Source organism: Rissa tridactyla, chromosome 10, assembly GCF_028500815.1.
Source record: "Rissa tridactyla isolate bRisTri1 chromosome 10, bRisTri1.patW.cur.20221130, whole genome shotgun sequence".
In the NCBI taxonomy this organism is placed as follows: domain Eukaryota; kingdom Metazoa; phylum Chordata; class Aves; order Charadriiformes; family Laridae; genus Rissa; species Rissa tridactyla.
In genome coordinates this window covers 22,583,058-22,606,343 of record NC_071475.1, presented here as the reverse complement: position 1 = coordinate 22,606,343, position 23,286 = coordinate 22,583,058, and the positions used below count along the sequence as shown (strand labels likewise).

Genomic DNA, 23,286 nt, shown 5'->3' with positions numbered 1-23,286 from the left:
CAGTGAGCGCTCTCACCCACCTGCAGATGAGAACACTAGGTTTGGGGCGGTGATGCAACAAACCTGACCAGTGGCCTCTGGTACAGAAACGGAGCCGTGCGTGTTTCCTAGCTGCGTTCGGTATTGGGGTCAGCAGTGCCGCAGTCTGCAGGGGTTTGACACTTGGGGTTTTTTCATAAAGCAAGAACTGCTGTCAAAGGCATGGCAGATGAAAGCCAAAGAAATATGGATCAGAGCATCCTCAGCGCAGTATTTACCTTGGGTCGTGGTGGTTTGTCTTTGGCACTTGGTTACCTATGGAAACAGCAGCACCAGTGAAGGGACACTGCGGGGGGGGGCTGTCAGCTTTCGAGATGAACACACAGACGAGGACGAGTAGGGTTTGGATGGAGACTTTGCGGTGATTTCTGTCAAACTGGTGTGCAGTTCAGCACCTCGGCCACATCTGCAACGGGGGGGAGGTGACACCCCCTCCACCCCCCCCCGGTCTCTGGCGGGGGCGCGTGTTCCTGCGCTGCAGCGATGCTTTCGTGTTGGTTCAGGGAGGTGACTCAGAGACATTCTGCGTGTTCCAAAAAACACTTTTATTGTCTGACTCAATGTCTGTAGCTACTGCTGGGGGGTCGCCAGGCCCGAAGCTGGCGGAGGGCTGTGAGGGGCTCCAGCAGGGCGGGGGGCCGGGGCCGGTCCCGCTGGGGCCGTGCGTGGCTTCGTTCCCCGCGGGTCCCGTTTCTATGGCAATTCTTGGCCACCGCGCGGCCTGCGACCGGCGGATGCTGCTGGGCCCGTGCGTGCCCCTGCGGGGGCACCGAAGGCCGGGCGGGCGCGTTACTGCGGCGACGCTGGCGAGCCCCGGCCCCGCGCGGGACGACGGGAGGGGACGTGCTGGCGTCACGCGGTCACGTGCCCGTGCGCCGGCGTCAGGCGAGATGGCGGCGGCCATGAGCGGGGTGATGCTGCGGGCCTTGCGCGCCGCCCTCCCGCTGCCCGCCGCCCTCCCCGCCGCCCGCCGCCTCCGCACCGCCGTCCCCCGGCCCGCCTTCGCCAAGGAGCTCTTTCTGGGGTCGCTGCGCAAGGTGAGGGGCGGGCGGCGCCTGAGGGCGGGCGCGGGCCGCGGCTGTGGGGGCGTCCGGCGGGGCCTGGGGGAGGAGCGGGCGGGCCGCGGTGGGGGCACCGGTAACAGGCAGCGGGGGCCCCGCGGCGCCCGAGGGAGCGCTGGGGAGAGGAGGGAGAGACAGGCCGCGGCTGCGGCCACAGCTGCGGCCCCCTGCGGCCGGCCTGGTCTCTCAGGTGTGTCAGCCGTCCCGCGGCTGAAGCTGGGTGTAATTAACGGAGCCGTTTGCCCCTGTGCAGACAGAGCGCGTCGTGGAGTTCGAAAGGCTCAGGGACAGCCGGCGGCGGACGGGCCCCCTGAGCCCGCGGCCCCCTGTGCCTGCCGGCCCGGCAGATCCCCACAGAAACACACTCCTCTCTGCGCTGGGCGCAGCCGCCTGCCGCAGCTCGGTGTCAGTTTGTCCTCTGTTTCTTCAGGGAACAATGTTTTATGGAAACTTTTGCTTACAGTTTTTTACAGGAAAGGTTGTAGTTCTTGTGTCTTGAGATGCTACTGGACAAAGAAGTTACAAATTTGAGATGTGACACTGTATTAAAACAATACTTGTTAATGCAAGGTTTGGAGTACGCATTTATCAGAAATTACAGTTTAATAAATTGAAAGAAAGAATAACTCAAATCCACTGAAATGAGTTGAGCGATAAAGTCTCCCAAAACAGACCTTGTCAAGTAAAGTGTTATGACAGTTTGCAGTCAGACTCCATCACGTTAAACCCCAGTTCATGTTTGCCTTTTTTTCCTCTCAAATTTCTATATAAATAGTTTTCGGAAAAACTGTAGCATTTACTAGATTTACGGAATTTTTGAAGCTAACGTGATCCTTCAGACTATTGTGGACAGTTTCCTTTGGGTAGAGGGAGACTTTTCTATTTAATAGAGGGCAGATTATAAAAGTTAGGAGCATGCATCTCATGTTTTTACTTCACTTCTTGTGTTAGTTGCTTGGATTTTTTTATTTATTCAAGCCTGTCAGGTCATCCAGCTCCCAGTTAATGACCAAAATCCCAGGGTGGTGATAAGGAGCGATGTGGAACTCGGTAACCTTTGTACCAGTGACACCGAGCAGGTGGAATGTGCTGTGAGTTTCCATGGGACAGCGTTTATGGGCTGAGCTTTGAAAACGTTAGAACACTGCATTCATTCTGATACAAATTAAAATTAACTAACTTTTTTTTAACCCTGAAGTGGGATTACACTGACAAAATTCATGGTTGATGAAGGATTTTTGCATCCTCTTAAGTCTTAAAGGCTCTCCGTTTTTCTCTGTTGTTTCTGTTTTTCAGGTAATGACAGTCTGATTTGATTTTGGTATGTAGCAAAGTTGAGCCCTGTGGATAAGGCTGTTTCTGAACGTTTTCCACAATTCTTAATTTTCACAGTTCTTTAGAGTCTAGTATTTGAAAGGCATATGTTCTTGAGTTTTTATTTCAATTGCATGATTCATGCTTTTTTGTTAAGTAAAATAAAAATTTGCCTTGTATTTTAGGAAGAAGTTTTTCCTTATCCAGAAATTAGCAATGAAGAACTAGAGGAGATCAACCAGTTTGTAGGACCTGTAGAAAAATTCTTCAGTGAAGAAGGTATAGTTATTGGTTTCTTATTCATGCAAGTGATTTAGTGATTGCACTGATTTAGCTATAGCCGTTGAGTAAGATTATTATACTTTAATTATTCAAGTTGTCTTATGCATTTGTCGCCAGTCATGTGGTGCTGCTGATTCTATAGTCATGTTCATTTGTGGCGTTTTTTATATCGAGTATTTGGATGCTGATGAGAAGAAATAAATCTTCGAAACAGAAAAAAAACCACAAATACACAGGAAGTAAAAGAATTCTGTAGAGGTAGGACTTGAAATTGTTTTTAGCTCAGTTGAGTAACGCTATTTATGGCTTCATGTATTGTGATATTTTTCTGAAACTTTTTAACTGTCCTGCTGTACTAAAAGTGGGTTTAGCAAAATTCAGCAGAGATATTCCTATATGATGATTCATTAAGAAGCTATGAAAAATGAAAAGCATTTATGTTTTTTCAGCATTAGAGAAGTGATTCTATTTGGGAAAAGTCCTATTAGCCGTACACACTCTTGATAGGGTTGCAGGGTGTTTCTTCTATTACCGGTGCAATAGATAAGCCAATTCTAGAGCAATTGTAGAAAATTGGTTTTTACAGACAGCAATTTGTGGGACAGTTAAATGGTATCATCTCACATTTCCCACTGACAAAGATACTAGGTGTAGATTGCCAAACACCGCAGGAGTTCGAAGAAGCCTATGTTTGTCATAGATAACAATTTATGAGATTCAGGTAATTCTAACGATAAAATTGTCATGTTGCTCACTTGCAGTAAATTAAGAATTTATGCAGATTACATTTTTTAATTCTTTGTTCTGTTGGGGAACATCATTTATTGAGTAAAAAACTTGATATTTAAGGGAGGAAAAAAAATGTCATATTACAGAATCTTAACTGAAGGTGGAAATTGCTCATCTTTGTTTGAATTCACAGCTACTCCTGTTTAGTTATCCGGGGTAATTTATGGGTGTGGTAAAAATAGGTTAGGAGAGCAGCCTAAAACAGTCAGAAACTTGGTATGGTTGGCACCAGGTAAGGAAACTCATCTCAGCACAGTCATTGTGAAGCGTGACAGTGTCCAGACACCACAGGAAGGTCTGTGTGGGCACAACGGAGGAAGAGGTAAAAAAATGCCCTGTCTCTCCCCAGAACAGCTGATGGCTACCACAAATATGTCTCTTGCACTATGTAGCTAAAAAATTAGTGTGGGGAATGAAAAGTCTTTTTTAAAATGAATTTTCTTTTTGAATAACGTCTCTTAGAAGAGCATCAGAATGTTTAGTTGCCTCCCATTATTATATTTAATATAGAATTTGCCGCATCATTTCAGATTCTTTTAGGAAAATACCTTTGCTTTTGCAGAGTTACTTCTTTTTGTGTACTTTTTGGCTTGTGTTCCTTTTGCTGCAGCTTATAGCCTTCCTGAGCTGCTTAATACAGTTCTTGTTTATTTTCATTGTTACAGCACAGAACAGCTCTTGTAGTCCCCCAAGAATTTGAATAACTCATAAGAACAAGATTTTTGTAATTAACTCATTTACGTACCTTTGGTTTTTTAATCGTGACCTAGACGTAGTTCAGATTGAAAATCCTGGAAATACTTCACTTATTCTAGTCATGGAAACTGCTAATGTGCACAACCACATAGAAATGTTTGAGAAAATGAAATAAAAACCGTTTTTCCCACTTTCAGGTCCTTTTCCTGGATGTCGTGGCTTTACAGCCATAATTGGTATTCTTGGGACCTTCCACTTGGTTCTGTATTTTGACTTTGATGGTGTAATAACGTGGGCTACTTCAGTGGGGCGTTGTTCTTCAGAAACAGAATTGAGACCTCCCGCTGTGATGTTTAGGACTTGTCTATGAGATCGTTGTCAAAAGGCAAGAAAATGATCGTTTTTCACTTGGAGGGAGGAGGACGGGTTGGGGTGTGGGGCTGCCGCAAACAGCCCCCAGCCAACCCGCGGCGTTATTAGTTTTACAGGAGCCAGTTCAGGGTCTGAGACTGTTCCAGCCACAGTGGGAGCAGGGCAAAGAGGACAGTAACGTCAGGCTGAAGCTAGAAAGAGTACTTCTTGTCAAGTTCAGGATGAGAAGTGTGCCCGTGTCTGCTGCAGCAAGCATTATGTCTGTTCTAAAGGGTCTTGAGAAGACGAGAGGGACAGCAGGGAGGGACATGGTGCCCCAGCAGCCCCTTGTCCTGTGCGTTATTAGGTTAGAGGTCACAGTGCTCACTCATAGTACACAGCGACCTTGGCTCCGATGTGGGAATGCTGCAGTCTCAGAGATTTTTTCTGTACTAAGAAACAGAGTTGTAAATTATAAAACCTTCTGTATTTGTAGTGGACTCTAAGAAGATTGATCAAGATGCAAAAATCCCACCTGAAACTTTAAAAGGACTGAAGGACCTGGGTCTCTTTGGCATGCAGATTCCAGAGGAATATGGTGAGTGAATGACCACAGAAGGATAACCCAGTAGTCTGCATTAAGTAATGCATTTTTGGGTCTTGCAAAATGTCCTGTGTATAGTCCTTTGCCTTGGACGTCTAAATTAGGAGCTGAGGCTTCATCTAGTTAATAAAGAGCTGCAGGGCACTGAGCTCGTCTGCTGGCTCTGTAGGGAGCTCTGCATGCTCCTACCTTGGGTGCCTAAGTTAGATAACTAATTTTAGATGGTGTAAATTCCTCTTGGCAGAGCATTTTCCTTGTTGTGCTTTTTTTGGATGCAGTAGAGCAGCTTGACATTCTGCGGGACTTGCAGGTCTTGCTCATGGTTCCTAAAATGACAGTGGGTCCAAACTACGGCGTCTCATGGAACTGATCAATCAAAGCTGTCGCCTGTCGTTGGCAGATGGGAATGTGTTTGACCTTAGAGAAGTGTGAAAGTATAATATCTATTCATTACAAGTATAGCCTTTGTAAAAACTCTTTCCTATTCAATACTGAACAAAAAGTTTATGTCTTAAAGGACATTATGGTGCCAATTGAGATCAGAGCCGTTAGTTCCTCAGTGGATTAACCTTTAAACTTGCAAAGAAATTTTCAAGAAAACGGTAATCTTATGCAGAAAATAAAAATTTGGATTGAAACTAATATTTTCCATGAAATTTATAAAGAAATTATATCCTTGCATCATCTATTGTCTAGTATAAAAGAAGATAACTTTAAAGAGAACAACTCAGAGGAAGACACAACTATGTTTGACCATCTGCAGAAGATGGTTTCGGTGGAAATAAGTTTCCCACCCTGTTAATTTTTTTTAAAGAGTCTGAAAGGCGATGTATTTGACATAGAATTCATACTTTAATAAAATGTCATTGTTGTTTTGATGTTGCATTGTTTTGAAGCTTGTGAAATAATACTCTCTCAGCTTCCAGTGTGTAAAAGGTCACAATCCATTCAGCCTACTCGTAGAAAATCATAGTCCTGTTTTCTTGTATGCTGCATAAAAACCAGAAGATGGAAAGCTATCACCGTGCTATAAGAAAGCAACTTTTTTCTGCACTACAAATAATATGCTTTTAATGAGGTTATTTCCCATTTTCTGTAGTTTAAACCTGCTGTATTTTCATTGGTGGTGCTTGTCATACTTCAGTCACACGTATTCGGTGCTTCGTGCAGTGCATGGTATTTTTCATAATGGTTTGGAATAGTGGCATATTTGCCAGAAGCATTAAAATGCAGAACATTAATGGGAAAAATGAAGCTCACGTAAATCATGGAATAATGTCTCTCTTTAAGATGGGCGTCATTGGAATTACTCTGCACATCATCAGTAGCTGGATGCTGAGCCCAGCACCACTTAGAAACGGGAAAAGAAGGACGAGCGTATAGACAGGAGGAGTGGGAGTTTTAATCCATGGAAGCGTGCTCTGAAGGGGAAAGGTGTTAAGAGGCAGTGATGTGTGTGCGTGGTATCGGGGAGACTTGTTGTTCTTGCATTTATTCATTACACGTAAAATAGCAGGACTATTGAGACATCTGCTGAAATAAGGTATTTGTTATCCTGACTTAATCCACTGTCCCAAGTAGAAAATTATTAACCTGGACATAAGACTATCTTGATTAGATAAAGTTATTTATTCAGAACTAATATATAAAATAGACTTAAATTACAAGGAATGGGACTTCTAGTCCTGATGACAAAATTCTTGAACATTAGACTCTGACATATGCAGCTTTGGTTTATCCTACTTATGTTCTTTTCAAGCTCCTTACAAATAGTCTCTGCATTTGCAGCAGCGGATCACAAAATTCCTCCAAAACGGATGTGCTGGTGTCAAGTTTGTTGCTTGATATATTCATACTTTTTGATGACGGACATCAAAGTGTTGTATTTTATCCTCCCTTAGTACCAGTTTGGAGGGGGGGAAACTGCCTGGGGACTGTTTCGTGGCGGTTTTGTTGTCTAGGTCATTTTGTGCCGCGTTTGCTGAGGCTGGGGGCAGCCTGTCCTTGTGTCTGTGCTGGGACTTGTCCAGCACCGCTCCCTCTGCTGCTTGGCTGCAGCTGGTCAGCCCCAGGGCTGTACGGGGGTTAATTGTCTGGCTTGGTAACGTAGCGTGGAGACGTCACCAAAAAATTCATTTTATCTCTAAGCACAGAATTCAGACCAGAGCAATTTTTATACTGAATCTTTTACCCTTTTCACATAACAGATACACACTTGAACACAAACACAGCTTTCTGAATAGAACTAAGTCCAGCACAACTCATGCTCATCAAAAAAAGTTACCATTTTCACAGTGCATTCTTCCGGCAACGCAGTACTTGTTTGTGGACATACTCTGTCCTGTCTATACCAAGACACTCCCCAGCTGACTGCTATATTCTTGATGTTTCTGTACTTGAAAGGGATTTTCTTGGGGGAATTGGCAAGTTGAATGTTAAGGTATCTACTTTGAATAAAAGACAGTATTCGTTGCAGGTGGTCTCGGTCTATCAAATACCATGTATGCACGTTTGGGAGAAATCACTTCGTTAGACGGATCTATCGCAGTCACTCTGGCAGCTCATCAGGCTATTGGGCTGAAGGTAACGCTCTGCTCTCCTGTCAAGTAGTTCTACACAACTTGCATAGAGAAGGTGGGGTGAAGTTTGTTTAAATGTGGAGTGTGAGAGTAACAACTAAGAATTACTGGCGAAGCAGAGCTCAGGTGGAACATTCTGATGTCAGGTTGGCTGTTGGTGTGCCCACCAACCCCCTCTGTGCCCCCCAACATCCTCTGCCCGTGGCTCAGTGTAAGACTTGTGCAGCATTAAGACTAAATACAAAGTACACAGGAAAATTGTTAGTCCAGGCAACATTGAGATGATAAGTCTTAGAAAATCTCATGTGTTCTGTTCTCTCATTAGGAGCTGTGAAAATTGCTGGTTTTGAGGTTATTAAAATAAAATTACAGTGACAGTAATGAAGGTATGACAAATTATAAAGACAGGACTATCTCAGGGCCTTTCAGAGCAACAGTTAAGTCTTCACTTAGAGCATAAATAGTGAACCCTGCCCTAGAAGGCGGTCTGAACAGTAACCCATTGCTTATGGGCATTGAACATATATCATATGTGATGATAACTGACGTGTTTTCATGTCTGATAAATAATAATGTCCGTTGTTTATTAAAATGTCTTTTGTTATGCCATAAAACTTGCAAATCAAGCTTCCCGAACTTGGCTAAGCTTCTCTGCTTTGTTTCTTTTTACACAGGCTGATGCTGAAAAGTTTTCTATTAATTCTTTCTTTAGGGAATCCTCATTGCTGGCACTGATGAGCAGAAAGCAAAGTACCTGCCGAGACTGGCATCCGGGGAGCACATTGCAGCTTTTTGTCTCACTGAGCCTGGAAGGTACTGGTTTTGTAACCATAAAAGCTTCAAAAAACACCAAAATTGTTTCTTTTATTATTTTCATCTTCATTACAGTGATCAGTTAATATATTCAATCTTTATTATTTGGTGCCTATGGCTTCAGTATACAGGTCAGTCTTTTTTTTTTTTTTTTAAAGGTACACTTCAAATCATGTAATTAATTTTTTCCCAATGTGCTGCTTTATGGCAGTTTCCAAGAAATTACTAACTGTTGTTCCCATCCCAGGGATTCATCCACTTTATTTCTGGCATTACTGAATATGCCTCGAAAGGATACTATGTGCTGGGTTAGAAAAAATGTGCTGTGACTGTTCGAGGACGCTTTCAGTTCTCCTTCAAAATTATTAAAGCCTGCATTGAAGGAGCTACCAAAATCAATAGGAGGAAATTTTGGTCTTTCCTTAGAGTTTAGAAAAGGCACCTTTGTAGCAGCAGTTTCATTTCAAAGATAAAGTTATATTTATTATGTTTTTTCATGGACTGTTGCTAATGTTGCAAATTCTGTTAATGCAGAAGAGGTAGTTTTCTTAAAAACACCCAGGCAGGTTTCCTACGTCATTGTGAAGGAAACTGAGTGAAGGACTGAGACCAGTTGGGTGTTTGAAGTTGGATCTCGCTTGTCCATACAAAACCATAGTTTAAAACTGTCTTCTCTGAATTCTTGTCTGCTAGAATGACCCACAGTGAGCATTTGATGTACTTGCTGATTTTCACGCTGCTGTGATGTAGATACCTCCCAGCCATCAGTCGTGGGTTTTATTCAACAGTCCTAGGCCGAGTCCTGACCCTCTAAAATCCATCCCACTTGCAGGTCACATTTAAACTAGTGCAGATCCTTCAACAGTGGTCCATGGCAGGGACTTGGAAATAACGCACAGGACAAAAACCAAGGGCTAACCGTGTTCTGAAATTCTTCTAACTTCTTTATTTAGCCCAGTAATATTTTAAAAGATTGCTGATCTTAGTAACTTTAACGTCAGTCTTCTTAGAGCCTTAGTTCTCGTGCACAGAAACAATCATTTTTAGAACTGGATTTTAGCAATCTGACCCTATTAAAACACCAGCTGAGATTTGGCTGTTCCAAAAACGTAACAACTGTCTTCAGCTGGAGGCCCGAGGTGAGCTGTTGGGGCGTTTTCATTTATGGAAGAGGGAGGGGGAGATGGTGTGCTGCTGCTGCTTAATTCTGCAGTAAAGAGGTGATTGGAGAGGAGACGTGAACTTTTACAGAATCACAGAATCACGGCTTTGTTGTAATTCACCTGCTGATTTTGCTCCTGTAGAAAGTCTTAGATGTGCCCAGGTGCTCATTGAGAGGGATGGTCACGTGTTTATTTTTCATTTCTCTTGAGCCTTTTTTCGCTTAGGATATAAACCCAGGGTGTGAATTTTTGAGGAAAAACCTAGACATTTTAAACTTGTGTTTCAGGATGACAGACTCAATGTATATCTCAAAAAAGTTGGTTATGTGCCATTCTGCACATTCTGGTCGTGTCATAAAACTGATAACGTACGTGTTAATCGGCAGAAATGTCCCCTCAGGTAACTGAAGCAGATTTCTTTAGAGCTGTTAAATCTAGTAAGTTTCCATGTTAGTTAAAAACTTAAATTTATATACTACTATTTAATACTACTGTAAACATTCCTTTGTAAAGGATGGGAAGAGGGAAAAGATGGAGTTTTGTTTTTTAAAGCGTGTTTATTTCTTTAAACATTAATAACTCGTTTGGCTTGTAGTGGAAGTGATGCTGCGTCCATCCAGACAAGAGCAACCCTCAGTGAAGATGGGAAATACTTCCTATTAAATGGCTCCAAGGTATCCGCTGACAGACGGCAAATATGACAGGTTTTTGTTACAAGTTTATAGAAATCACCTCTGCCTTTTGCAGCATGGCAGGCAGGCAGTTTTGCTGAGTCAGAAGGTAGCTGGGCAGCGGCATCAGGATTTTGAGGTTTCCAAGCTAGTGCAGAATGCCTGTGTCGAAAAGAGAAGCTGTGTTGGTTTGGGGCCAAAGAGAACAGAAAAGCACGCTGTGCAGGGAATGACCTTCGCCAGCCCCCTGGTAAGGACAGGAAAAGCCTCTCCCAAGTTCCTTCTGCGTCGCCAGCTCATGGTGCTCAGCTTCAGGGAGGGGTGGGTAGTTAGTTAGTTAGTTAGTTAGTTAGCCCCCTCTGTGACAGCATAGGCAAAAAGAAACCTGAAATCATGGTTTCCCCTCTTCATTCTTCAGGCTGGATTTTGTAAGTATTCTTGAAAGAAAACTTGAGCTGCTCGGAACATTTCTGCTGAAAGAAACAACGGCAAAATAAAACCTTTAAGAAAGGCAGAGGTGTACTGGGTTCAGCAGTATTTGTTACGTTGCAGACTTCATCGCTGGTTGTTGATCATTTGTCTGTGATGTGAGGAGACCCGTCCTGTGGGAGAGGCCGTACGTATGTGGCCTGATGCAGAGAATTCCTCATCACAGTTGAAATGATTTTGGTCAGAGTGGTTCTACAGCCTGTATTACCCTCGTATCCCTCGGGTGCCGCGAGCAGCAGGATATACAAGCTGTTGTGAAAATGCACTATGGATTTTAATTTAATTCAAATCTATATTGCAACCTATTTTTATAGTTGCTCTAAACTTACCATTCTGTGATCAACTTCCCTTGGAAATGTGTTCACAAGAGGCAAAACTAGCAGCAGAACACTCACCAGAACCCAAGGGAAGCAGCAGCAATTTGTCTCTGTTCTTTGCTAGTCTCTTAGGAAACACTGAAGAACGACGCTCACAAAATCAGAATAAATGTATTTCTTACACATCTTTCCTCTCAAAACAGGTGTGGATATCAAACGGTGGCCTTGCCAATATTTTCACAGTATTTGCTAGGACAGAGGTTGTTGATAAAGACGGGCAACTCAAAGACAAAATCACTGCCTTCATCGTAGAGCGGGATTTTGGTGGAGTCACTCATGGCAAACCTGAGGATAAGTTAGGCATTCGAGGATCCAACAGTAAGAATCACTTAAAATTGTTAACAGAAATTATTTTAATGTTTTGATTTGTTTAGATAATCCTAATGCAGAGGCAAATTGATATCTGTTCTGTGTAACAGCATCAGTTTCATGTTTCTTTACCATGCTTTTCCTATGAGTCCTCCCCTAGTGCAGGGCCTGCAGTAAGATATCCCTGGCGTAGCATTCCTTCCTGTGCGTGTGAAGCGTCCCCAGCTACGCAGTGACACAAATGACTGGGGAGATTCAGTGACCAGGTGGCTTTAATCTAGAAGTCAGCGTTCACAGGCTCTCCTTAAGCTCTCCGGTGATTATAGTTTTTCACGTTCTATCATTGGGACTTGGCTGCTGTGTCAGTGCCTTAAAACAGAGACAAAACTATAGTTCTCTGTTTACACAATGTACATTAATTACATTTTGAATATTTTACATCAGTAATTGATGTCAGCTACAGGCTTTTCCCAAATTCTAACTTCTTTGGCAAAGCACATGTAATTCTGTCATAAACAGTGCGTTAGGAAAACTACGTGTTACAAAAAGAATCAGTTATGTCCTGAATGTCTTTTAAATGTTTCTACATAATAATTCAGCAGCTCCTCACTCTGTGTTTCAGCTTGTGAAGTACATTTTGAAAACACAAAAGTGCCGATAGAGAATGTCATTGGAGAAGTAGGAGGGGGATTTAAGGTAAGCAGTAAATACCACTACTGACGATTTTGAAAAGCCTGAAGGAGACTTTTGGTGGGTTTTTTTTTTCTGTACTGAAGTTTCCTTATTGGTAACATCTTGCCAAGCTGAAGAATATTGGAGGACGCGCTTCTCACTTTACCTTATATGCTTTGTATTAAATAGCATAATTTTGGATTTGTGTGTATTTCTTCTCAGTACAGTTACAGAGCTGGTTCCACTACTTGTTTGACTTTTTATTGTTTTTCATGGTGTACTGTTCTCTTAGAAAAGGGAGCAACTTTTTCAACAGAACTCCTGAACTGAATCAGGGAAATGTCTGCTGCTGTTTCCTACAGCCAGAATTGTGGAGTGTGCAGAAGGGGAGGGAAAGACATGAGTATAATGGGAAGCGGTTGGAGGGAAGTGCAGATCCTGTCCAAGGCCCCGTGGCTGTCAGGTGCTTTTCCAGCATTAGGTAATGGCACAGGAAAAGAACGGGGGGAGAACACGGAAAGGCTCCCCTGGCACTGGCTCCTCTTGGTCGCGCCAGAGAAGAGTGACGGCAGTAAAGCTACCGCCGGGCCCTTTGCTGTTGTAGCCTTTCTCTGACGTCTGGATTTGCAGAGCTGTTCGTAGCGGTCCCTCTCGGTTTTCTCACTCCTTCTGTCGCTGGCAAGTCCAGAGCGAAATGCTGAATGCAACAATTCTCTTTAATGTCGTATTAAAAGAAGATCTTTGTGGTTTCTTCTTCAGATAGTTATCACAAATTAAAATGTAGGAGCTGACTTTTTTGCTAAATTTCTTTACAGTCTTTGAACTGAGTCACCCAGGTTTCTCTTGGTAAGAAACAGTAATGCTAGATTTCAGAATTTATTTTTGTACATTATGGATCTGTATTTCATTCCTGTTCCCTTGTCTTTTGTGTTGCTGAAAGGTATCTGAAGCAGGAAAGCGTCTCTCGCAGGTCAGCTGCAGAGATGTTTAGCTTTGGGTGTTGTGTACAAACATTAAACAATATTCTGTTTTTCTCCTGCCTCTGATAAACTTCATTAGTGCTGTCTAGTTTGCGTGGTGTTTCTCTAGTTGCAGATAAATGCATTTTTATCCGCATTTTACCTTAATGCGGTTGGAATAGAGGATTACTTCCAGGTCACTGGTTCATCAGCATCTGAAAGCTATTTCACATATGAAATTGGATGTGGTAGGTCACCTTAAAAGCCTGGGTTTGAAGCATTGGTGCAGGGATGCTGAATGCTGCGCAGGCCGGTGTGAGGCGGGTCACAGGGCAGGAAGCACGTTCCAGTGACAAATGAAATCCAGGAAAGCACGAGAAGGTGCAGCAAGAGGCAGTAGCCAGCGTGGCCCAAGGAGAAGGGTCGCGCAACAACGTTGCCTGAAAACCATTCCTTTCCTTCACAGGTTGCCATGAATATCCTGAACAGTGGAAGATTTAGCATGGGCAGCGCATCTGCTGGAATGATTAAAAAATTGATAGGTGGGTGAATTGGGTGTTCTGGATTGCTGGGTGCCGTGCAAAAACTGATGTCCCCAAGGCATGTAATGCAGTTAATTCAGAATAGTAACACAAGTCTTGGTCGTAACAACATCACTATATTGTCAGTCATAACATGCTTTGACTTCTTTAAAACACTAAAATATTTTTTTAAAAAATTTTTATTAAAAGCCTGTTTACATTGAAGCTTTTTCAGTTCATGTGGTGGAAATGTATTGCCTTTAATTTTTCTGAGGTAAAATGTTCTTACTAAGAGAACAGCCTATATACGGTTGCTTTGAGAAGGTGTAATCTCCTGTAACATCTCCCACTTGAACAACTGGTTCAAAGCTTATACGCAGCAATAAGTAATAAAATTGATTTCTACCCAAAATGGTAACAGAAATCCCTGTATAAAGCAATCAATTATAGCACTAAAACGTGCCTTCTCTGAGAGTGCAGGTTCCCCCATCAGGTTGTTGGTTAAAAGCCTTTGGCACGCTGTTCCCAGCCTTGAGCAGCACCGTCACTTTGGGGTGTTTGTCACCAAGTACAGCCGCTGCGGCAGCGAGGGGGTCCCCGGGGCGGGGGTTGGCGGGTGACAGTCCGTCAGCAGCAGGCGGCTGTTGGCAGGGATGCTCCCTCCCAGTTCTGCTGGTCTGAGATGGATTTTTTTTTATTTTTTTTTTTTAAAGAAATGACAGCAGAGTATGCTTGTACCCGGAAGCAATTCAATAAGAAACTGAGTGAATTTGGATTAATTCAGGTAATAAACTAAATCTCTGTGCTTTGTATTGGCGAAGTGCAAGGATTATGTTGGGGTTCTTTTGGCTGTACTCCTTTAGAAATGGCTAGAGGTTTTGCATTTCTGTAATCTCAGCACAGGCTTTTGTACACTGATCTTTTAAATGTCTAGAATGGTAAATGTAATGAATAAGAATGTATGTTTTTCGATTTTTCATGATTGTTTTGCAGTAGTACTTTTTATTAATTAGTATTTCATAACATGTTAAACACATGAAAACTGCAGTTGTGCTTTTAAGTTTCAGGCTTGAGTGTGGGATTTTGCATCTGAATTATGTATGATTCCTTCGCTCCTGTTTGGCAGGAGAAGTTTTGTTTGATGGCTGTGAAAGCGTACGTGATGGAGAGCATGGCTTACCTCACCGCAGGGATGATGGACAGGCCCGGCTTTCCGGACTGCTCCGTGGAGGCAGCCATGGTCAAGGTAACTCATTGCATCGGAAGACTTGCCTAGGGCTTCGCGCTGACGCAGGCTAACACTGCTCCAGGTTTTCTGTCTACATTCCATATTGCTGCGAGGCTCAGGTGTTACATTTACACACATGATACAAAAACCTCAGCTAAGTGAAAAAATAGATCTTAACTGTTTTCTCTAGGTGCCAGGTACTGTTGATTACCTGTGCTTCGGGCTTTTGTCGCCATACAAATAAAAACTGCACACAAGCGGTTTGGAATATCGTGTTCCTCTGGAACACAGTTTTTGTGGCCTCACAGGGCAGGAGGAGTAAAAAGGGCAGGGGGTTACAGCTCCAGCTGCAGCCCGGCTCAGCCCCGTCCGTCCTGCCTTGGGCAGAGGGAGCTGGAGCCAGGCCCTCTCTGCCGGAGCGTCGCCGTGGGAGGCGTTTCTGGAGCACAGGCTGGTGCTCCCTTGAGGAGGACGCACGGATTGTCGGCCCCCGTCGATGGTGCTGTATGGTGTGGTTGGTGCAAAAGAACTCCTGTCCTGGTGAATTCGGGCTCCAGCCAGGCAGCTACAGCTGGTCTTCCCCTTCCTGGCTCTGACGCTCCCGGGAATGTTTCCTTATAGGGATGCTTTTGTGCATTGCAAGGAAGCTATTTAAGTTTGACTGAAGTACGCGCCCTGAGCCTGCGTATGTGCTATTTGAGGCAAGTTTTTAACAGGGCTGTGGTAACAGCAGTACCAAACGTTACAGCGGTGTCGCGCAGCTGTACCGTCTCGTCTGGATTCGCTGGGTCGCGTGGTGACTAAAATACTGCTCAACGGCAGGTGTTCAGCTCTGAGGGTGCCTGGCATTGCGTGAGTGAAGCACTGCAGGTTCTCGGCGGCCTCGGCTATATGAAAGATTACCCCTACGAGCGCTACCTCAGGGACGCCAGGATACTGCTGATCTTTGAGGCAAGTACCAGTATACTGGTTTTACTGGGAACTGAAATTTCACACTCTCACATTCTGTAAACCTGAGCTGAAACCCGAGTTTTCCGTTGAACAGGCCTTCGTTCCTTTAGTTGCAAAGTCTACAATAGTTAGAATAAGACTAAAGAACGAACCTTGTGTCGTTTGGAGGTGTGGATGCTGGCCTAGAGTGCACTACACTGTGGTGGCTCCTATGGACTAACCACAAAGTGTGAATTACAGTAGGAACTGGCACCAGCTTTGCCTCTAAAAAGAATAAACCGGTAATATGTATACATGGTGGGATATATATAATTTTATATATAGATACTGGTAATGTATATACAGGTTCTTAAATATTTAGAAACGTTCTGAATATTTTTAACACAATATGCAGCTGTTCTAAACACACTGTCATGCCAAAAATCAGTCCCTGTTCATGGCTTTGGTTTGTTGTTGTTTTGAACAGACTAAAGGAGTCTAAATTAGCATAAAAGCCTAAAATTATTTTAGTTGACAAAAGTAACTCACCGGTTTACATCCAGTAAATGGTGTTGGTTGCATGCACTGACGCAGGCTGACGTCAGAGCACTGCGGCTGCCTGAGCAGGAGCCCTGTGAGAAGGAAGTTGGCCATCTTGCTTTGCAGCAAGCACATTTTGGAAGCTTTTTGCTGCCTTTATTCTCCTGTAGTCACACTAATGTGAGTGATAGGATTTGGGAAGAGGTATGGGCAAATTTTAATCTGTAAACAGATTTCTCTAATAGGATTTTCTTTTTTTATTTCGTGGCTAAGCTGCTCTGTTGGTGCCTGGACTTGAGTAACCTTTCTTCTTGCGCGCTCCTCACAAGCAGAGTAGGGAAGCTCATAGAAGATTAATTTAGAAGTTTAATTACCTTATTGATGTGCATTTATTTTTTTTAAAAACTGTTGGCTGTGAAATGTATTCTGTTTCCAAGCTGGCTTTTCAGTGACCGTTCATCTGCACCTCTGAGTCAGACTTACAGACTTGATCTTTCTTGATGGGCCGTTCAGGAAGGCTCGTGTACCTCCCGGTGTCAGGACAGCAGCGTCTCAGCTGCACGTGAATGCCAGCAAGGACAGGCAGTGTGCCGTTCAGTTTGCAAATACTGGTGTGTTTAGCTCCTGTAAGGAGGAAGGGGCAATTCCAGCATGGATAAAAGAGCAAGAGCAGCCAGCCTGTAGGGTCGTCATCCTGCGTGCTGGGGGGTGGGACGTTTATGAATTCTGAGCAGCAAAACCAACTGAGATGTGAGGAGCGTGGTCTGGACTGGCTGAAGCAGGGAAGACCTTTCACATTGGACAGATTTGAGTAAGTCTTGTTTAAAAAAGCAGCGCAGCACACCATTGGGATTCCTGTCATTCAGCTCATTTTTCTCACTGATCTCAACAATTGTATAAAGTTGCTTTTCTGCTAAAAAGTGGAGATTGTGCTTAACCTCACTGGTTCCCTTGGCCTGGTTGTGGGGACCTGCCCGCGGATGAGCTGACTGCCGTTTGCTGCAGGCAGGGGCAGCGTCCTTGTCCCAGAGCTGCGTCTGTTGGGGGCTGCGTATGCACACACACGCACGGGACCAGAGCAGACGCTTCCTCTGAGCTGTAGCCTCTGTCACTTGGCCTGTCCCCGCCTTGTGGCCGTTTTGACACTGACCTAATACTCGGGGTGCTTTTCAGCCTTCTGCGTTTGGATCTTTATTCTTCAGCCACCCATATTAAACCAGTCAATCGTATAATGGATTCCCAGACGTCCAATTGTGCAGTATCATCTTAATGCCTCGGTCTGCGCTTGCCTTCCAACCAAACAGGCCCTACCGAGCAGCTTCACAACTGCTTAACTGTTCCTTTACTGGAACACGCAGAACTTCGATTTTGCTCAAAATGCATTTAGTCGGTTTCTTTTTCATTGTGGTACATAGGTATGGTTAATAAAGAGAGGCTCAGCTTCTTCACAGGTAAATCAGAATTTATCATTGAGATAAAGCAAAAGATAGCAAACGTTTATGGATGGATGAAGAGTAATCTTTTAATAGCAGCAGAGCAGAAAGGGAAGCCTGGCAAAACAGACCTGCTTGGAAAACACTCGTTAATGTTGGAGACTAAACTAAAGAACCTGTCTTCAAAATTACATATATACTTTAAAAAAAAACTTAATAGAGTGTTTAGTCTGTGTTGCTTGCTTCTGATATCCCTGACCCTTTTAATTTAGACATTAAAAGCAATTTTAGGAAAAAAAAATATACCAAACATTAGCACAGCATATCTAGAGTTGTAAATACTGAAAATACTTTGTACTTGATACTGACTTCACTTTATATTATGTTTTTTTACAGGGAACAAATGAAATTCTGCGATTGTATATTGCTTTGACGGGTATGCAATATGCAGGCAAAATCTTAACTGACAAAATTAAGTATGTTCTTATTTTTTTGCTAATATTTTTATTGAACTAAACAGAATCTGATACCTGTTTAACTATAACTAAGAGGGGAAACTGTAGGAAAGAACCCACAGTACCTTTCAGTGTATTATTATCTGTCTAAAAGATCAATGTTATAGGGTGCTTTTTTTCTTTTTAATTGGATGTTTTTATAGATTTAGGAATCTTGGCCTTATTGTATTTTATCTTACAATTCCAGCTTGTGTAAAATTCTGTTTTACAAGACCAGTAGCTAAAATTTTGTAACATCAGATTTTATGACGAAGTTTTATTGGTGAGACGGCTGTATTGTATGTATTGAGTACAGATATCGGTCTCTGGAATTTATTGCATTTTTGAGAGGAAGTGAATCACGTTGTATAATTCCAGGGCCCTATAATTGTTCTCCAGACTTTTCATGGTAAAATGGAGCAAAAGACTTGCTGATTCATAAACTGGAGGGGTTTGGTAAAGCATTTAGAATTTCACCCGGTTACCTGAACCTGCTGAAGCTTCCCTGGCAAAGCAGGAAACAGCCTGTAACTGCTGCCGTTTGCCCAACCTTTCAGAGAAATCAAGAAAGGAAACGTGGGAGTGGCGCTGGGGGAATTTCTAAATAAATTACGGGACATGATGGGCAGAAAAGTGGATTACGGGCTAGTTGGCGACTGCGGCGTGGTGCATCCCAGCCTCCAGGTAAGGGCCGGGGGGTGGGGGGGTGACACTGCTCTGGCAGCAGGTGCAGACGCTGGTCTTTCGTACCCGATTCCCTTCGCTGCTCGTCACAGCCTGGTCCCCTCTGTGTGCAAAGCAAAATGCCTGTTAGGAACAGAGACTTACAAAGTTAAGCAGATGCTTCTACCTTTGCTCAGGGGTAAGGACTTAGTTACAGATACTGGTACAGATCAAGGTAAAGTCAGGACTGCTCTAAGTTTGTATTTATACCAATTCCGGGTTTACAGCCATTTTAGTAATTTGTACAAATGGAGCCTGTGCAGTATTAGAGTCTCTGTTTGTAATGGTCTGTTGCTGCCCTTCACAATAAGCTCAGTTACAAAACACGGTTTTTTTTTCCTGTTCAATAGTTAGCACAGTTTTAGGCAAGAATATTTCTGTGAACTATGTACACATACTTGCTTAATCACTCAGTAGATAATTTTTATGACCGAAGATGAATGTTCTGTTAATAGAAAAAAGAGAAGATATGTTTTTCCTATGATGTTTAGTTAGTGATTTGAAAAACTAAGAAAATTATTTGTACCGCTGTGTCAGTATCCCTGCCCCCCGGGGCGGGTATTTCAGGCGCAGAGGTAAGGGGGGGGTTTGCTGGGACTGGCTAATGGGGGGCTGTTCCATAAGGCCCCTCCTCCTGCGTCCTGCGGTGCCCCCGCGGTGCGGGGGGATTGTGGGATCTACAGGAATCCTCGCCTGGCTGGAACCCTACCTTCGAGTTTCCTCTGAACAGCTTCAGACCCACTTACTTGCCTCCATATTACAAGAATCAGCATAATGCATTAGTTACATTTATGTATTAACAACAGCCAAATATGACACTGGAAATCTTTTTCCTACTTAATACCAGAATTTGAGACTATTGGTGAATTCACACAGTAGTACCAGATAATGGTGATTTTCAGGGTTTCCATAACCTGCCATGCTTAGAATTAGAGTTAGGTTTGGTGGGCAGAACTGAACATTGCGTAAGAATTTTTCAGACTATTATTTGCATAAGCATAGAGACTATACTGAGAACTTACCAAAAGTAAAATATAGAAAATTTTAAGGCATATTTTATAGAGAAAAAACAGTGCCTATCTAGATTTCAGCAGCAAACTGGATGAACGTTAAAAAAACCAGCGTTTGCCAAGAGAAAATCTCGTATTAGTTGGGTGTCACGATACCAGAACTGCATCGAAACAGTGATGATTTTTTTCCCCACAGAAAAGAATCAACATTTTCTGATACCATTCCTGTGCTTGCAGTTTAGCAGTGTCCTTTTTTTAAGGGGCTGAGGGTCTGCTTGTTTTTTCCCTTAGAAGACTACTCAAATTGTTGCATTTCCTCTTTTATTTTATAGGAAAGTGGCAAGAAACTTGAAGAAAACATTCATTATTTTGGAACTACGGTGAGAGGCCTGCTCAGTAGGTTTGGCAAGGTAACTGCTGTTTTGTACTGTTACCTTCATTATTGAATAGTTTATCTTCAACCAAACCGGCCTCGCTAGAATCTAGAGTGGACGGTGCGTATGGCAAGAGCCAGGACTTCCTTTACACAGCGCAGTTCCATTCAATATGAGAAGACACACTGACATTTTATACGCAATGCAATGGACAATTTATATTTAAAAAAAAACAAACAAAAATCCCCCAGCAGTCTTGGTGAATGAGTTGTTTTCTTCTTCCTCTGTAAGCACAAGTCCTGCCAGCTCCAGTGACTATTGTAAGTACTTGCTGTGAGCAGCCACGGCACCCCATTTCCCTGCTCCCACAGGAAGAGCCGTGCCAGCAGCTTTTCAGTTTGTGCTCGTCATCCTTATTGTACAGCAAACAAATCTCCAATTATGCCACGCAAATGGTGGCATAAAATAGGAGAGACTGAACTTGGAATACCCTGGATTTTCAATTTTGTGCCAGTTAGTTAATCTGATGTGTTCTGAGAAAGCTTATCAGACCAGGCTCCACCACATTCTACTTTACCTGCATTTTTGAACAGGTTTAATCTATTTGGTACTTCAATTTGCAGTGATTTGGGCGTTTACCAAAGCTGTTTCAAGACACAGTAATTTTACTGTTGGCTGCAGCCAGAAAGACTGTTACAAGGGGGAACATAGTTAATCCAAAACTGCATACTTTAATCCAAAAGGCAGAGCATAAATCAACCCAAAACTTTCTGATTTAGGGTAGAAATTCTATGTAACAACTTACCTGTCTGTGCTAAATAAGGATGACCCTACATACAAACTATGAAAAAAGTGTTTGGTTAAAGTTTTCAATTTACAAACTACAAGCTAATAATAATTTTTTTACTCTTCTAGACAATAGTGGATGAGCAGTTGGTTCTGAAGAGAGTGGCAGATATAGTCATTAATTTATACGCGATGACCGCAGCCATTTCCAGAGCAAGCCGGTCCATCAGCATCGGGCTCAGAAACCACGACCATGAAGTAAGTGTTATCACTTGTACACATTTAATTCTGCACTCCTTGGATCGTGTAGCTTAACAAGCTGTATTTATTACGGTTCTGCCTCACCAAGCGTTGTGCAATAGAGGCACTGTCCCACCTCAGCCCTCCCCTTGCAGCGTTGCAGCCCGACTGCATTTTGCAAGGCTCCAACCAGCTCCTTTGCCTGGACGAGCGACTTCCCCTCCACTGGGAATCGTGCCTGAGCAGGACGCTGCCCTCAGAGAGCTCTAAGCCACCATCACCAATGGCTCAGCCTTCGGAAAACCTCAACAACAAATAGCTTTCAGTACACTTAAAAGTACCCTCTGCATTTGTTACGAATTTGTATCTACCACAGCAAACTCCCCTAAGTGCACCACAATGTTCCTAAGCTGGTTGGTGCGGGAGCGCAGTGACCACACCAGCGCCTCTCGGGTGCTCCGAACACAGGGGTTGCGTGCCATCAAAGTATTTAAATATTTTAACATGTACGTACACATTTATGAATAAATTACAAATGTGCATGTTCTCTTAAACCTGCTAATACCATGCAGTTCTTCCCAAAGTCTTCCCATATAATCATTAATAATTAATATCAACAGTATTTTGACAACAAATTTATTGACAGTGAAGTGGCCGTTTGTCACAGAGGTCACTTAAAGTTTCACTGTTAACGGTTATGCTACAGGACAAGTAAATTTGCTACAATTAAGTGTCAGACAAATCCAAAGTGATGAACCTTTGTCTCCGCTGCCCTTGAGACTCTCGTTTTGTGCGTGCGAGCCCCTTCGGGGTTCGTTCCCAACAATGTCTTCTGGGCAGTTCGAGCGAAGGGGTCACCCCAGCTCTGCCACTGGGCAGCTGTGGGGGAAAAAGAACCACCAGCTTGTAGCCCACACGACCAGCTCGCGGGGCTCCCTTATCAAGAGGCAAAACTAGACTTTCAGAAGTTTAAATTACTGTATTTTTGCTACAATGTTTTGCTTATGAAATTCATTTTCTAGTTTTAAACTGAGTTTTACTATTTTCTCAGGTGCTTCTTACAAATATCTTCTGCACAGAAGCATATTTCAAGAATAATTACGCCATGGCTCAATTAGAAAAATGTAAGTTCTGTAAAATAAAATACATGTATTACTCTCAGGGCTTTCGCAGACTCTAATCAAAAGTAGGTGGTTTTGATGTGACCAACAAAACAGTTTTGCTCTGCTTTTAACTCAGATGAGGAACAGAACTGGTACCAGCTGGAAATAGACTCTTCATTTAATAGATAAAAAAACCTGCAGTGATTCTTTTTTCCCAACTGTGGGGAGGAATATAAAAATCTATCAGTAGGAAATACTCCTGTAAAGATAATATTAGATAACAATTAGGTGTTTGACCTATTTGGTTAAGTACTGACCAATTAGGCACTTGCACTGTGAAACTCAGTCTGCAATAATCAGTCTTTTTAGAAGATAATGTTGAATTATTTCCTGGCACTTGCATTTGGTACTTTAGTTAACTTTCCTTCTGCTTCTCCACAGATGCAGATGAAAATCTGGATGACTGTATTAAAAAAGCTGCAAAGCAGATACTGGAAAAGAGAGCGTACACCTGCTCTCACCCCCTGGACAGGACGTTCTGACCGCTTCCCTGGCAGCGAGTCCTGATGAATGTAAACCAGTGGCTAATTTTCTGCAGTTCAAGTATTTGCACCTTAAAAATAACCGTTTAATGAGTTTACCAAATGTAATTAGCTGTAACTGTGTAGAATAAAATTTCTAAACACAACTTCATATGAAGAGGATAAATAAAGAAATTTTGTTAAAATCTCAAGTT

The 23,286-nt window shown here is 43.0% G+C and overlaps 1 protein-coding gene across 2 annotated transcripts; it reads left to right on the top strand.

Annotated features, from left to right (window-relative positions):
- Positions 1-920: 920 nt before the first annotated feature.
- Positions 921-23,283, top strand: ACAD9 (acyl-CoA dehydrogenase family member 9). Of its 2 annotated transcripts, XM_054216259.1 has the most exons (18): positions 921-1,076; positions 2,600-2,693; positions 5,029-5,130; positions 7,613-7,719; positions 8,428-8,528; positions 10,287-10,365; positions 11,372-11,546; positions 12,160-12,233; positions 13,635-13,710; positions 14,403-14,473; positions 14,816-14,935; positions 15,740-15,868; positions 18,217-18,296; positions 18,872-18,998; positions 20,380-20,457; positions 21,337-21,465; positions 22,499-22,571; positions 22,992-23,283. In XM_054216259.1, the coding sequence occupies exons 1-18, from the start codon at positions 930-932 to the stop codon at positions 23,090-23,092; spliced, it is 1,863 nt and encodes a 620-aa protein (XP_054072234.1). In that variant the 5' UTR covers positions 921-929; the 3' UTR covers positions 23,093-23,283. The 2 variants fall into 2 exon arrangements, with proteins under 2 accessions (XP_054072234.1, XP_054072235.1); XM_054216260.1 differs by lacking the exon at positions 15,740-15,868.
- Positions 23,284-23,286: the final 3 nt, after the last annotated feature.